Source organism: Poecilia formosa, unplaced genomic scaffold (genome assembly GCF_000485575.1).
Source record: "Poecilia formosa unplaced genomic scaffold, Poecilia_formosa-5.1.2 Scaffold156, whole genome shotgun sequence".
NCBI classification, from domain to species: domain Eukaryota; kingdom Metazoa; phylum Chordata; class Actinopteri; order Cyprinodontiformes; family Poeciliidae; genus Poecilia; species Poecilia formosa.
In genome coordinates, this window is record NW_006800095.1 from 1281402 (window position 1) to 1294627 (window position 13226).

Below are 13226 nucleotides of genomic sequence, written 5' to 3' on the forward strand. Positions count from 1 at the left end.
AAAAAACAGTGCGTAACCGTGAAAGATGAAAGAAAAAGGTACGAGGTTTTTGCATTTTTAGCACATACAGTCCTGAATAATGTGACATGCATTTGCATTTACACCCCTTTACTCCGATACCTCTAATATAGCTTGAGAGACAAAGCAGTTGTCAACGGTAAAATTGAAGATTGCCCTTCACATACATTACCCAAGAAGAATAGGTGGAAGTTTTATTTTCTGTGTGTACTTATGTTTGACTTGAGAAAAATGTGCTAAAATATTGTTGTGACTTTGCTACTCTTACTGGTGCTGGGTTTCCATTGCAAATTTTTCTGCTGCTGCTACATTTTGTTCTTATTTGATGTTTTTTTGTTCTTTTCCATGTCATATGGTCATGATAAGTAAATGAACATAAGCTTAGAGCCTTACAGCAGTATTTCCAGTGGAAGATGGATATAAAGTGTGGCGTCAAGGAGGCTGAGCACAGGCACCACTTGGAGTTTTACACACAAAAATGCCCACCTAAATACATTAAAGTTTGTGGTTATAATGTGACAAAATGCCCAAATATTCAAGGGGTGTGAATACGTTTATGAGCCATTACGTTTTCAACTGGTTTAAACAGTTATTCTAATCAATACAAGTGTAAAGTGTATTATGGTAAAATCTCTCTAGCTATTGCATCACTTAGTAAAAACACAAGAAGGTAATTACGTGAGATTGCATCAGCTGTTTGTGCAATACATTGTGAAAATATTGAGCAAGAATTCAGATTTTTGTTATTTTATTGCTTGTGTCAAAAATGCTATTTGAGAAGGTCTGCGCGCGTGTGTGTGTGTGTGTGTGTGTGTGTCTGTGTGTGTGCTTTCCTTGTTATTCTGGGTTGGCTGAGGATTAGTGAGTAATGGTTCGTAATTTCTTCAGTATTTCTGATTCTTCAGGTTAGTCAGGTTTATATCATAATGTATTTTATGATATGAAAATATCTCAAATAAAATAACTTTTGTATGGAAAAAGAAAGAAATGCATTTTCATAGAATGACAAAAATAAGTGATAGGCCAAGATTAAAAACATTTCTCACTAATGCATCAGAGAAGGTTATGGTAAGAGTCAGAATCTTCAACATCATTTGCTTAGAGGATGTTTAGTCTCAAAAAACATAATTTTCCATGTTTTACAGTCTTAAGTAGTTAAGTAGTGCATTATAAAATAATATCAGGCATAGCTAAAATACATTGTGCTCAGAAATATTTTCTAAATGACTAAAATGTTTCTCTAATGCAGTATTATGTCAACTAGCCTAAATATAAGTACATAAATTTGGACTTTGGCTGAAAGCCTTAGTACCTGGTAAGAATTCATGCATGAACAAAGAGGACAAGCCAGGTCCATAGAGAAAGGCAAGACATTGCCTGACATTGTTTGCTAACAATGTCAGGCAAATACATCATTGTGCGATTTTCTTTTTCATACATTCTCAGAACACAAAACTTCCACTTCCACTCTTCGCGCTGACCTCATCTGAACTGAGAAATGAACAAATCGGTTGGTGACCTGCAGCAGTTCAGTCACTCAAATGATTCGTTCAAATGAGCAAATGTTTCACCATTGGGAAAATATGAAACTAAGATATGCAAGGAACATTTTTTATTCTGTCAAATGTAGAGAAGCCAAGATTGACTAATTCTACAACTTGGATGGATTTGAAATGATCATTGATCGGATGATTAGGAACAAAGCAATATGGACTGCTTTAAATGGATGTTGTGTGTTTAATCTGTTTGTATACTTTGCTGGCATACAGTCAGACAGGCACCAGTGAGCTTATCCCTCTGGGATGAGGGACCACCAACGGAAAGTGACCAGTGTTAGACATGAGAGGAGCATGCAGATGAGCTCTTTCTGCTCATCACTAAGTTGCGAATACAAAGTGATTTTATTTTGAATTCAACATAAGGCTGATGATCTTTTGTTGCTTTTTATTTCATTGGCACCTATAAAAGTAGGAGTTTGGGACTGGTGTTGTTCAGTGCAGAAAGAGAACCCGCAAGATCGCAAATCATGTCTGGAAGGAGAAGAGTTGGCTGAAGGAGGAGCAAGTACAGCATAGTCTGTGATCGTTAGCCACATGAACATGTTCCCTCATAACTCTGGATGAACGGAAATGCAAGGCACAGAGTTTACAGTGTAATGTTCTAAAAACCACATAAAACACCAACCATACATTGAGGGTACTTTGTGTACTAACTTAAGATGAACACTAAGAGAGCAGTTAATCTCCATTCGAAAACGTATTTGATTTGTTTATTTGCTCTTTTTTTTTAGACAAAGGCCTTCAGCCACTGTTCATAATACTTGTTCTCCTCAACTGCATAAACCCCTTCATAAAGTACCTGCAATAACAATATAGTTTTGATCTGCACTGCTGCGCATCTGATCCATACAGTCCATAGCTCAAAACTACAACTTAACTAAAAAGTACCCAATAAACTGGGTGTGCTAAGCACTTTTCAACTTTTCTGTTGAATGTAATTCATCATTTTATTCATCATCTTTTGGTCGCAAGTAATTAAAATAGTTATTCAAATGTTCATTATTAACAAAAGTCTAATTAGACACACATGGATGCATATAGGCAAAGCAGTTATCAAATTGGTTCCTTCCTGCATTATAGTTGTGAAACTAGACTAAATGAATGAATGAATGAATGGGAGCTGAAACTCAAGCATCATCCTCCTGTGTGTTTTCCATAACTCTCTGCCACATTGACTCACGTCACTGAGGGAGTTGTGTAAACATTGCTAAGGCTGTATAAGTAATCATGCTTATGGCAGCTACTCTGGATGAAACCAAATAAATTCCTATAATTCTTTCAAACTTTACTCACTTATCTGAGAATAGATGAGAAGAGAAGTAGCTGCCAATTCACTCCAACATCTCCTGCTGTGTCTGTAGATGTAAAGGCGAAATGAGAGCTCCCCGAAGCTCCTTGGAGACGACACATTACTGGCCGTCTGTGCAGACGACTCATCTCTGACAAGGAGTCATTGTGAACTTTCAGTCTTTGTCTTACATGTCAACAACAACTAATGTTAGCATCTTCTAAATAGACTTTAGAGGCACAGATAGATTATAAACCGTAGAAAATGGTTGGAAGCTTTGCTGACAGAAATGCTAAATTTGCAGAATGTATGTTATGTATGAGCTCTGCCAGTTACATTTGGTTATGGAAACAAATTGCTGCGTGATATGTTGCCTATCACAGTTTCTTTCCAAAGTAAAGTGATGCAAATAGGTGTTTCCATTGAAGTTTTGTGAAAAACCAATTTCAGTACAGCTGAAATACCATCTCATTGTAGCACAAAAAAACTTTTTATTGAAAAACGTTTTATTTATTTTATTTTTTTTAAATTGCTGTGTTTCCATTATGCTACTTTATTTTCATAATTTCAATTTGTGCCATTTTCAGGTCAATGGAAGTGCAGCCAGTGTTGTTGAGGAAGGTTAAGGAAGGCAGTGAGGGGTGTGTTTTCCAGAGGTCAACCATCATCACTAAGCTCCAGGTGGTTCTGACTGCACCAGTGCACCATATTTTGGTTTTGAAGATTTGTGGACCTCCGGAGAGCACACTGTAGATTGTTGCAATGGTTTCATTTTCATTTTAGATTGATTTTTTTATCACACTTGTCTCAAAAAATTTCAATCATGTTCTCAGTTTTTGAAGACGTCAACCATTTTAAATTCAAGGGACTGCATCTCCCTTGAACCTCTGTTTCTGGCCAAGAGGCCGTTGTGCGGCCATTGAAACCCAAAAAGCTTTTTAGATACCAAACACTTCCAACAATGACACATTCTTGTCGGAGAGAATCAGAGCAGGGCTTAAAAGAAAGAAATACACACAAATTGACTTTCCAGCTCAAAGCAGAACGGCACTGTTATTGCTTCTGTATTGCATAAGAAGATCATTTTCAGGAGACGGGTTGACTAATTTGCTCAGATGATAATAAATGGAAAGATTGGTCACATTCGTCAGGCTCTCTTGTTAATAAACCATAGTTCTGTCGAAAATTGCTCCCCAGCTAATTCATTTCCCCTTTCATATATACAAAACTATTTTAATGTTTAGAGTTTGCAGTGCCTTGCAAAATTATTAAAATCTTTTGGTTACTTCATAACCAAAAAGTTCATTTTGTTTTATATTTTCCCTTTTTCCCTTTTGATATAGATGCCTTCTTACAAATTGTAAAATTGTAGCCGAAGAGGTAGTAAATAAAACCTTGTATATTAATTTGAAGAATAGTAAAGGACACAGGGATAAAGTTGAACTTTATCTAGGTAAAATATTAAGATAGGTAGGTTATTAAACAATTATTCCAACCTATTAATGGTGCTCTCTACAAATTTCAAATTTATTTCAGGAGAGTAGCAAATGGAAAGCAATAAGAACTTCTGCTTGCAGTTGAAGAAAAGCCATGTAGGAAACACAGCAATCATGCTGAAGAATGTGCTCTGTTTAGATGAAACTAAAATTAAACTTTGTGCCTTACGTGCAAATTTCCATGTTTGAAGGAAAGCAAAAACTGCAACAACAAAACCACAAAAACACGTCACCAACATGTTTCCCCACCCTGAAACATGTTGGTGACGGCAGGTCAGATTAAATGGACGGATGTGTTAGGCTTGGCTCAGTCAAAGCCCAGACCCAAATCTAATTGGAAGCTGATGTCCACATGTTATTCAGGAAATCTCGCACTATTTTGCAAAGGAGAATGGGCAAAAACTTTGGTTTTTGAATGCTCAACGCTGGTAAAGATGGACGTCAATGGACTTGCGATTGTATTTGGCACACCTTTCATTATTGTACATTCACCTAACAGTTATGCACTAATTGTAGGTTGTAACACAACAAAATGTGAAAAGTTTAACAGGTATAAATATATTTCCAGGGCACTGTAATCTTTCACAGATTTTACCTCAAGCCAGTTTGAGTGTCTATATGATGACCTGTGTGTTTACCTCATGCTGCTGAAATGTCAAACAGGTCAGAGGTTAAATGCGGAACTGTCATTGCCCCTCTTTGATCCCTGCACCCTTTCTCCTCGCTGGGAGATTCACTCATCCATGTATTTGTTTGGAGACAGGGAACAGTTGGAGCGTTTAACTTGCCGTCACCTTGGTGCCCTTGACTCTGTTGTGAACTGGCCCTGCCCAGCACATCATCACCGCACCAGTGCGTACCAAGACACCGAGATGACATGCAACATGTCCCCTGGCTCCAGGACGGGGGGGAGAATCATCATTTATTCTTTCACTTGCTGCCACCTTCATTGTCTCCTGGCTTTTTAATTTCCCACTTTCTTGTTTTGTGTCAGCTGATGATGCATAATATCCAAGTCTTGTTTGAACACGTCGGGGTTCGCTGCTCTATATCAGGTGAGCAGTTGACAGATAGAGATATGCCGACATTTCTTTTCTGGGTTCTGTGACAGGTTAATTCTTCGATGGCTGTAAATACAAAGACAGATGAATTATGCATGGAGATATAAAAGAAAGTGATGGGCTTCGGGCTTCGACATAAAGACCTTTTAAAGAAAGATTAACATTTAAATGCATGTTTCCTCACTGAGAATCTGTTCGCATTGCTACATTATTAGCATGTGCTTCATCAATTTATTTTTAAGGTAAATTTTACCAAATGTTTCTTTGTTTGATTTACAAGTTGCTTTCTCACTGTAAAATGTTAACTTAATTCTTAATGCTTCAAGTCTTTGCTGATGAAGTTACCTTTACTTACAACACATATTTTTTTTTCCAAATCTTGTGTGTTCAGTTAAGAACACAAATATACTTCTATGTGTTCTAGGTCCTACAAATGAAAATAAAATATTTCAAAACTATATGGCTCTACTAAATACATATGTTTGTTTGATTTAACTTTAACATTAATCTCAAAAATATCCATATTCCTGGTATTTTTTGATCAAAAAATCAGCTTTATTTAACCAATGTGTTTGTCTCAGAGTTGAGTTAGATGAAGCATTTAGATAACAGAAACAATGTGGTGTCTGTTTTTATTTGTTGAAACAGGATTTTGAAAATTATGTATACCCTCTTCAATAATCAAAAGAAAAATCTTTATTAGGATTATTGCAATCAAACCTCATTTTTAAGCACTAACAAGCTTTTTGCATGTTTCTACTTTTTGATGGTATTTTGATGATTTAACTCAAAGCATATTAATGTATTAGACCAGTCTAATCAAAGTAAAGACCTAAATCTACTTGGAAACCTATTTGGGGGGATAGTGTTCTGCATTCGTAGCCATTGTCTCTGCAATACTTCCAACCCTATTCTCTGGTTTAAACTCCACCTGTGTCTGTAAAGTCCATTTAGAAGGTGTTTGGATAAGTTGTTTTAGATATGTAGACCTGAACTAAACTGTCCATTGGGCGGGCTTTTGCAAAATATATATCAGAGAACATACAATACATTGTAATAATGAAATAGAAAACTAGTCATCGGGTAGAAAGCATGTTATCATTTCATGTTTACTGTAAAATCCTAAATTTGAAAAGGTCAGAAATCTGGACTGATTTGGAATATATCTATAATATTTTTGCTCTACTCATGCACTAAGTCAAAGGAGCAAGACTTGACAGGGAGAAATAGTAGCAAGATGACAGGCAACTGTTGCGACCCACCTACCCTTAGGAAACCCAGCCATCATGCTGTCAGGCCATATTGATCTCTGAGAAAGAGTGAAAGAGGCTGCGCTTCAGAAGGGAGAGAAGCCAGAGAGCTTGGGATGAAAACACAGCGAAGGAAGAATGTTCGTTACCAAAAGAGGTGATGGTGTGATTTTATCATTCTCAGTGAATGGGTGACATTTCAGCAATGCTTTATTCCTCACTTTGGCATTTCAAATTAATAAAAAGACTAATAACTATGCAGATTGAAAAGATGGAGGACGAGTTGACACACTGTGAGCTGGCGCCTTGACGAACAATGCCGCAATTTCGTCCTCATGCTTTTCTTTCTTTCACTCTCTCAATTTCATCCCAGTTCCTATCAATTTATTTGAGATGACCCTTGCATCTCAAACGGCTCAGAACGGAGCGGGTGTCCTCTGATTTTCTGCTGAATGACAATTTGCTCAGATCCAGTGAAACATTTCTGTGTGATTCGAAGGTGCTTAAATGAAACTAACAACTCACAATCGATATCGCATCGATTTAGAGGCTGCTCTTTAGTGCGTCGTTAGATTGAATGCATACTGGGATGACAGATGGATTATGCTTAGATTTTAATTTAGTTTTAAACTATAGGGCCAAATCGTAATGAAACTGAGAAAATCAATCAGAAACTAAGCTTGGTGCAAACATCTTAGTTACCAAGTACAAAGATTTTTATAATGAAAACGGTCAGAAATAAATGAATTTGGACTTCCATTTATTGTACATATAACATCATATGTCATATGTGCATTCTTCAGTTAATGGAGCTTACCGTGTCTTTTTCTGTGCATCAACAGATGTTTTGTGCATACAGATTATTGACGGTCTTCTCAAGAGGCATTTAACTGAGATGGGAATTTTCTTTATTGATGGAATTTAGTCACCTCTTTTATGTACTCTGTACGTATAGTTGGAAATATTTGCACATCTGCATCAAATGAGCGGTTATGTGATTTGTAATCCATCAAAATAGCCTTTAGATTTTTCACAATTTAAGAAAAAATGGTCAAAAATGGAAAATACTTTTTTTAATGCAACCTCTACCGGGAAAAGTCATTTTTCTTAAGCACAGTACAACCACTAAAGTTGTCCTCTTTAGTGTCAGAATTGAACAGATTCAGCATGATGCACTTCATTAGTCTCTCTTTCACTGTTACTCTCAGTGTCTCTCCGGCTCAGTTGCCAGGGGCCAACACAATTGTTGGCCCCTGGCAGCATGCATTGTTGCCTTGCAGCAGGCAGATGATACATTTGAATTTCAGCTCAGGGTTTTTCTGCATGGAATTTGCACGTTGTTTGTTTTCAAGTTTCTTTTTATAGTCCTAAAACATCACCATTAGGTTAACTGGTTCTCTAAAATTCCCCTATGTATGCTTGTGTGCATCCATGGTTACATGCATTATATCCATGGTTACATGGATGTACATGTAACCATGGGTGACCTGTACAGGGTTTACCAAGCCTCTCACCCAGTCACCACTAGAGAGAAACCTTGTGACCCTGCAAGGTCTAAGTGGATATAGACCATGGATGAAGTGATAGAGGGATTTCAGTTTTGAAGAAAATATGACAAATAATTTATGTAACTTCAAAATTAAGCTTTAATTCATACATAAACTCTGGTTCTTTGAATAAAATGGACTAGAATCTATATGTGTATAACTACTAGGCATAGTTAGACTTATTCAGAGCCAAAGACTCAAAAGCCCTCTTCACCACTTTTTTACTGTTGTGTTCTTGGAAATGCATGTTTTTAGCCAAGGTTGACACTAATGACATTTAGACTTATGATCCAGGACAGCTGTGTACTTGGCAGAATTAAATGTTCATAACTAGCAGAGATGTTCTTTCAAACACAGTTACCCACATGGCAAGTTTTCTGTGCAGGATATCTTAACAGTCACATAAAAATGTAATAATTCATTATATAATTAGCTCTCCAGTCAATTATGTGGAGCAAACCTCACAAAATGGCAAGGAATTGAAGTTTCTCTTACACCAGTAAAAAGATGTGTGTTATAAAATCCCTCCTGGAGTGAGTGGCTGCATGTCTGCTGTTAGAGGATCAGATGTAGTTTAACTCATTACATAATGATGCAAATCAGTTACATTTTCAACCTGAGATGCAGTTGACAAATTAATTGTCTTATTGAAAATCTTGGTTGAGGTTTTGTCTTTCACACATCCAGATGTTGACATGTTTTTTTTGCAATGTTATAATATTGAGATTTATTATTTGATGTTCACAGAAAGGGAAGTCTAAGTCCACGTGCAGCAAAGCCAACACAAATTGTGTTGGTTCACTCTCACAAAAAATAAAGAGGAAAAACACAGGTGACATCCTCGCAGTGACAACAAATGCACACATACAAAATATCTTTGATTCAGGACTTCAAGCAATACATTTTATGCACATGATTAAGTGCATATACTAATGAAAGCTCAGCACTACCTTCCTTAATAAATTGGTGTTAAATTTACCCCAGTGGAGTTCTGCCACATGGGATAGATAATGAGGCCAGGTGTTAATTAATGTGGAGTGTGTTTCCTCTCGTTTGCTGACGCCCCGTGAATCCAAATCAAGGCTGCGGCCCTGCATCTTGGTGCGGCTGAACTGCCAAGTGATGCACTTCAAAAGGCCAGACTGGCTGTGCTGCAACCCTCAAAGGGACTGCTTTGGCGAGGGCTGTGTTCCAAAGGGCGGCGTGTTTGGCATGCAGTAAATTGAAATGTGAATGCTTGAAGTAATTTGTGTTTTCTTTTTGATCAAACATCAGCTTCAATAGCTGGTTACAGAAATCACCTCTACACCCTGTGATATTCGGGTAAAATGCCTGCCTTCTGAATTTGTTTTCATTTTATTTTTATTCAGTCTCACCCATTACACTCATAGCGACAACTTTCTAGCATGGCAACAAATAAATATGACATTTTTTTTACTCCCCTTTTTTAAGTCTGTTGACAAACTCAATATATTCTTAGAAAAATATAATCGTTTACTTCTGACAATATTTATTTTGTGCCCCGCAGCCTTCATGTCCATTTAAACAAAACAGTTGCATTGAAACAATATGTGCCGTGAATAGGGCAATATAAATAATGCAAATTGAATTCAATTATTAGATGACAAAACTCACCGTATCACTTCCCACATTCCTAACCCCTAACACTAGCACTACTGAGTAGGTTCACGTTAATGCCTGATTGGAAACCCTTATTGACCATGTTGCCGATGTTCAAAACAATCATCATTACATATTAAATAAAATCATCTAGCCTTGCAGAAGCATGCTTGCCCCTGGAGCTAGGTTGCACTTGATTTTTCTACAGATATTTCTGCAAGGGGGTTAAATACATATTCATGAAAACATTTTCATAATCTTGTCTGTATACACACCTTTGTGTTGTTCTATTACATTGAATAAATTCACGTACACATTCAAATAGTTTGATTTAAGTGAATTTATCCTCATCATAATGTAATGCAGTTTAGTTTATTTTTGTATGCCAGTTGGTAATTTTTTTAAATTTTTATCAAATGAGGTCATGAGCAAGTATCTGTCACCAGTGAGAAAAAAAAAAAAAACAACTCACAACAGGCAGAAGCCTCAATGTGAGGGCTGTCTGGCACAAGTGATTTTGGATTTGAGAAGACACACACACAATAATAATAAACCTAGAACCTATGATGCTTGTGTAATTTGCTAAATATGTTAAAGCAGATTTGATGGAAAGTAGGTTTATTTCTGGTTACATACAGGAAAGAAACACAGCTAAGGAAATAAGCTTTGAGCCAGTACTAAAAACAGATTTCTCAAGTTAGTGTTTTTAATTTAAACCCTTCCATTGTAGATTTGGCTGCATGTTTAGGGTCAGTGTTCCAATGTGTGTCTTATTTAGCTTCATAAATCTTCCCTTCAACTCTTATTGTCTTCACCGGCTGAAATGTTTTTCTCCCTTTAAATAATACAGGTATAACCAGTTCCCATCCCCACACACAGTCATGCAAGTATAAAAAATGGATGGACTGATGTGTACACTCATATCCAAGGGCAATTTAAAATGGCCAATTAACCTATCCTGCATGCTTTGGAATGACGCATGAAAGCCGGAGTACCTGGAGAAAACCCACACCCACAAACTCTACAAAGAAAGGCCCCAGTTGAGAGAGCAATTCCTTGATCTTTTTCCTGTGAAGCAACAGTACTAACAAATTCACCACCATGCAGCCCTAGTGTCAGATCAGTCTGACTGGAGGCACTGAGAAAGACATTTTAGAAGTTTCTGGAATGCAGTATATTTTGTCCTATTCAGGCACAATACTTCAAATCACTGTCCTGTACTAAGAATAAGTAGCAGAGTGGCACTGGAAAGCAAATGCATATACATCTGTATTTAAACCTCACAAGTTCAACTGCAATAAAAAGGCAGAAAGTGAAGAATGTTATTCTGCCTTCTGCAAAAGTCTTCTACTCCAAATCTCTAGATGATGATTCTGTGAATGTCTGTGTTAATTAAACTTACATATAACATATTTTTTTTAGCCTTTAACAAGTCTTTCCTATGACAGAAACATTTATTACAGCAGATTGGTGCTATTTAAATAGTTATCTATAACTTATTAATACATATTAATTATAATGAGGCATATGTGTTATGCAAAGCATGTTGACTTAAGTCAAGTACCTAAATAACAAGATTTTCCTGTATTTTTAAGGCCCTGAGTGTCCCCAGGAAAACACTCAGAGTATTACTTAGTTGGACCAATTACCCCATTTCCACAACATTTCTTGTTAGTCTTGTTTATCTAAAGCAAATCCCTACACACCGAATCCAACAGCTGCTTGAATAGCCACTTGTGAAATTTCCTCCCTCTCCAGCCAGCCCACCCCATGAATGAGGACGAGCATCCAGAGGTGTGATTGAGATAGAGAGTGGGCCAGTGACAGGTCGGCAGGTGTCATGTGGCAGGTTAGAAGGTGTAAGGCCGGTCAAGATGATAGGCTGATTAATCTAGCAACACCTCTGGTCTGGAGGGAATGACTACTCTACTACTCTCAGCCACAGAGGAATCACAGAAGTCATAGAATAAGATACCCATGGCTATATTCAGAGAGAATATATATATATATATATATATATATATATATATAAAACAATTTGATAATAGTAATAATAATAGTAAAGGTAATTCATGATTCAACAAGGAGAGGAATATATTGTCACCCAAGTCGGGTTGATTTGGATTGGATTCTTTTGCTTCCTCTTAATAAATAAAGTTATCATTTGATAACCTCATTGGATATTCTGATTAGTTTGACTATCTAAAACATTTAACTGTCACAAAAACCCCCCACAAGAATTCCGTAAGGGGGTAAAACACTATTTGCTCTTTCAGTGGACACAATGAATTTAGAGTAAAAATCTGAGCATTACATGTGGTATACATAATGAATATTGCACAGATTTTTGTACGAAACTAGTACGATATGCTGATTCAGTCATACTAAATGTAATAAAAAACATTGAGGACAACCGTGAAAGGTACTTAACATCCACAAAGCCTTCATGACAATATGAATGGCTGAGTGTCCAGATTGCTTTACATTCTAGTAAATGACAAAGAACCGCAGCTCCTGTATCTGTCTGTGCCCCTTGTTCAGTCCCTGATATTGGATTGACCTTATGGGCTGCAGATCAGGACATAATTAGCTGCAGATTCACTGCTCAGGTCTTCTGCACCGAGCAGACACCCTGGATGGATCATGTTGCTTAGATAAAGCCAGCTGGGCTCTATGACACTGCAGTCATGGGAGGAATGTAGATGTCACTAATACCAATAAGACACGGGCCATTAAGAGGTTCACAAAGTTGGCATGATCTGTATGTCAATTGGTGTGAATTGCAAGGAGATATATTACTGGGTATAAAATGGATTGTCTTTCTGTGAGCTTTATTGGCGTTTGGAGTGTGGGTTAAATAAAGATAGATCAAAATTACAAGAATCATACTGACTGGAAGCCAAGGAGGAATTAGGTTTTGTCAAAAACAGAAAGAATTAAAAAAAAAGTAAAACCAAATCAGTGAAAATGAAATCAAAAAAATGTATGTTTCATATAAACCTAAGAGTTTTCTGGTAAAGTTTGATTATTTTATAATTCACAAATGTAATCTTACCATGTAAAAATGCAGACGCAGTTATTTTATGACTATCAATTTATTAACTGGTTATTACAGTGGATAAGTATTGAATATCTTTTTTGGTCACCATTTATCAGCACGTGATTATAAATTCCTTGATTTAATTAATTAATTTCTGTTAATTGCTGTCAAAAATGGAGAAATAAATTATATTGAAGCACAACATTTAACATTAAAATATTACATCATGGTTGTTATATTTAAAATATATTTTTTAACCTGATCTGGTCTCTAATCTGGTGGTCTATACTGTAAAATCCTAATGAAACACATTGAATATCTTTGCAGGACAGTTTTTTGATATATAT

At 36.6% G+C, this 13226-nt stretch overlaps 1 protein-coding gene across 10 annotated transcripts in view; it reads left to right on the plus strand.

The window, feature by feature from the left end:
* Positions 1-13226, plus strand: part of LOC103146349 (netrin-G1-like) — a 66181-nt gene that overhangs the window by 13407 nt on the left and 39548 nt on the right. Inside the window, exon 1 of one of the 10 annotated variants that reach the window (XM_016677472.1) lies at positions 1817-1913. The exons of the other annotated variants lie outside the window; for them this stretch is intronic. Coding sequence (XP_016532958.1) covers positions 1821-1913 — 93 coding nt within the window. The 5' untranslated portion in view covers positions 1817-1820. Of the gene's footprint in view, positions 1-1816; positions 1914-13226 lie in introns of those variants that run through there. 10 annotated transcript variants of the gene reach the window in all.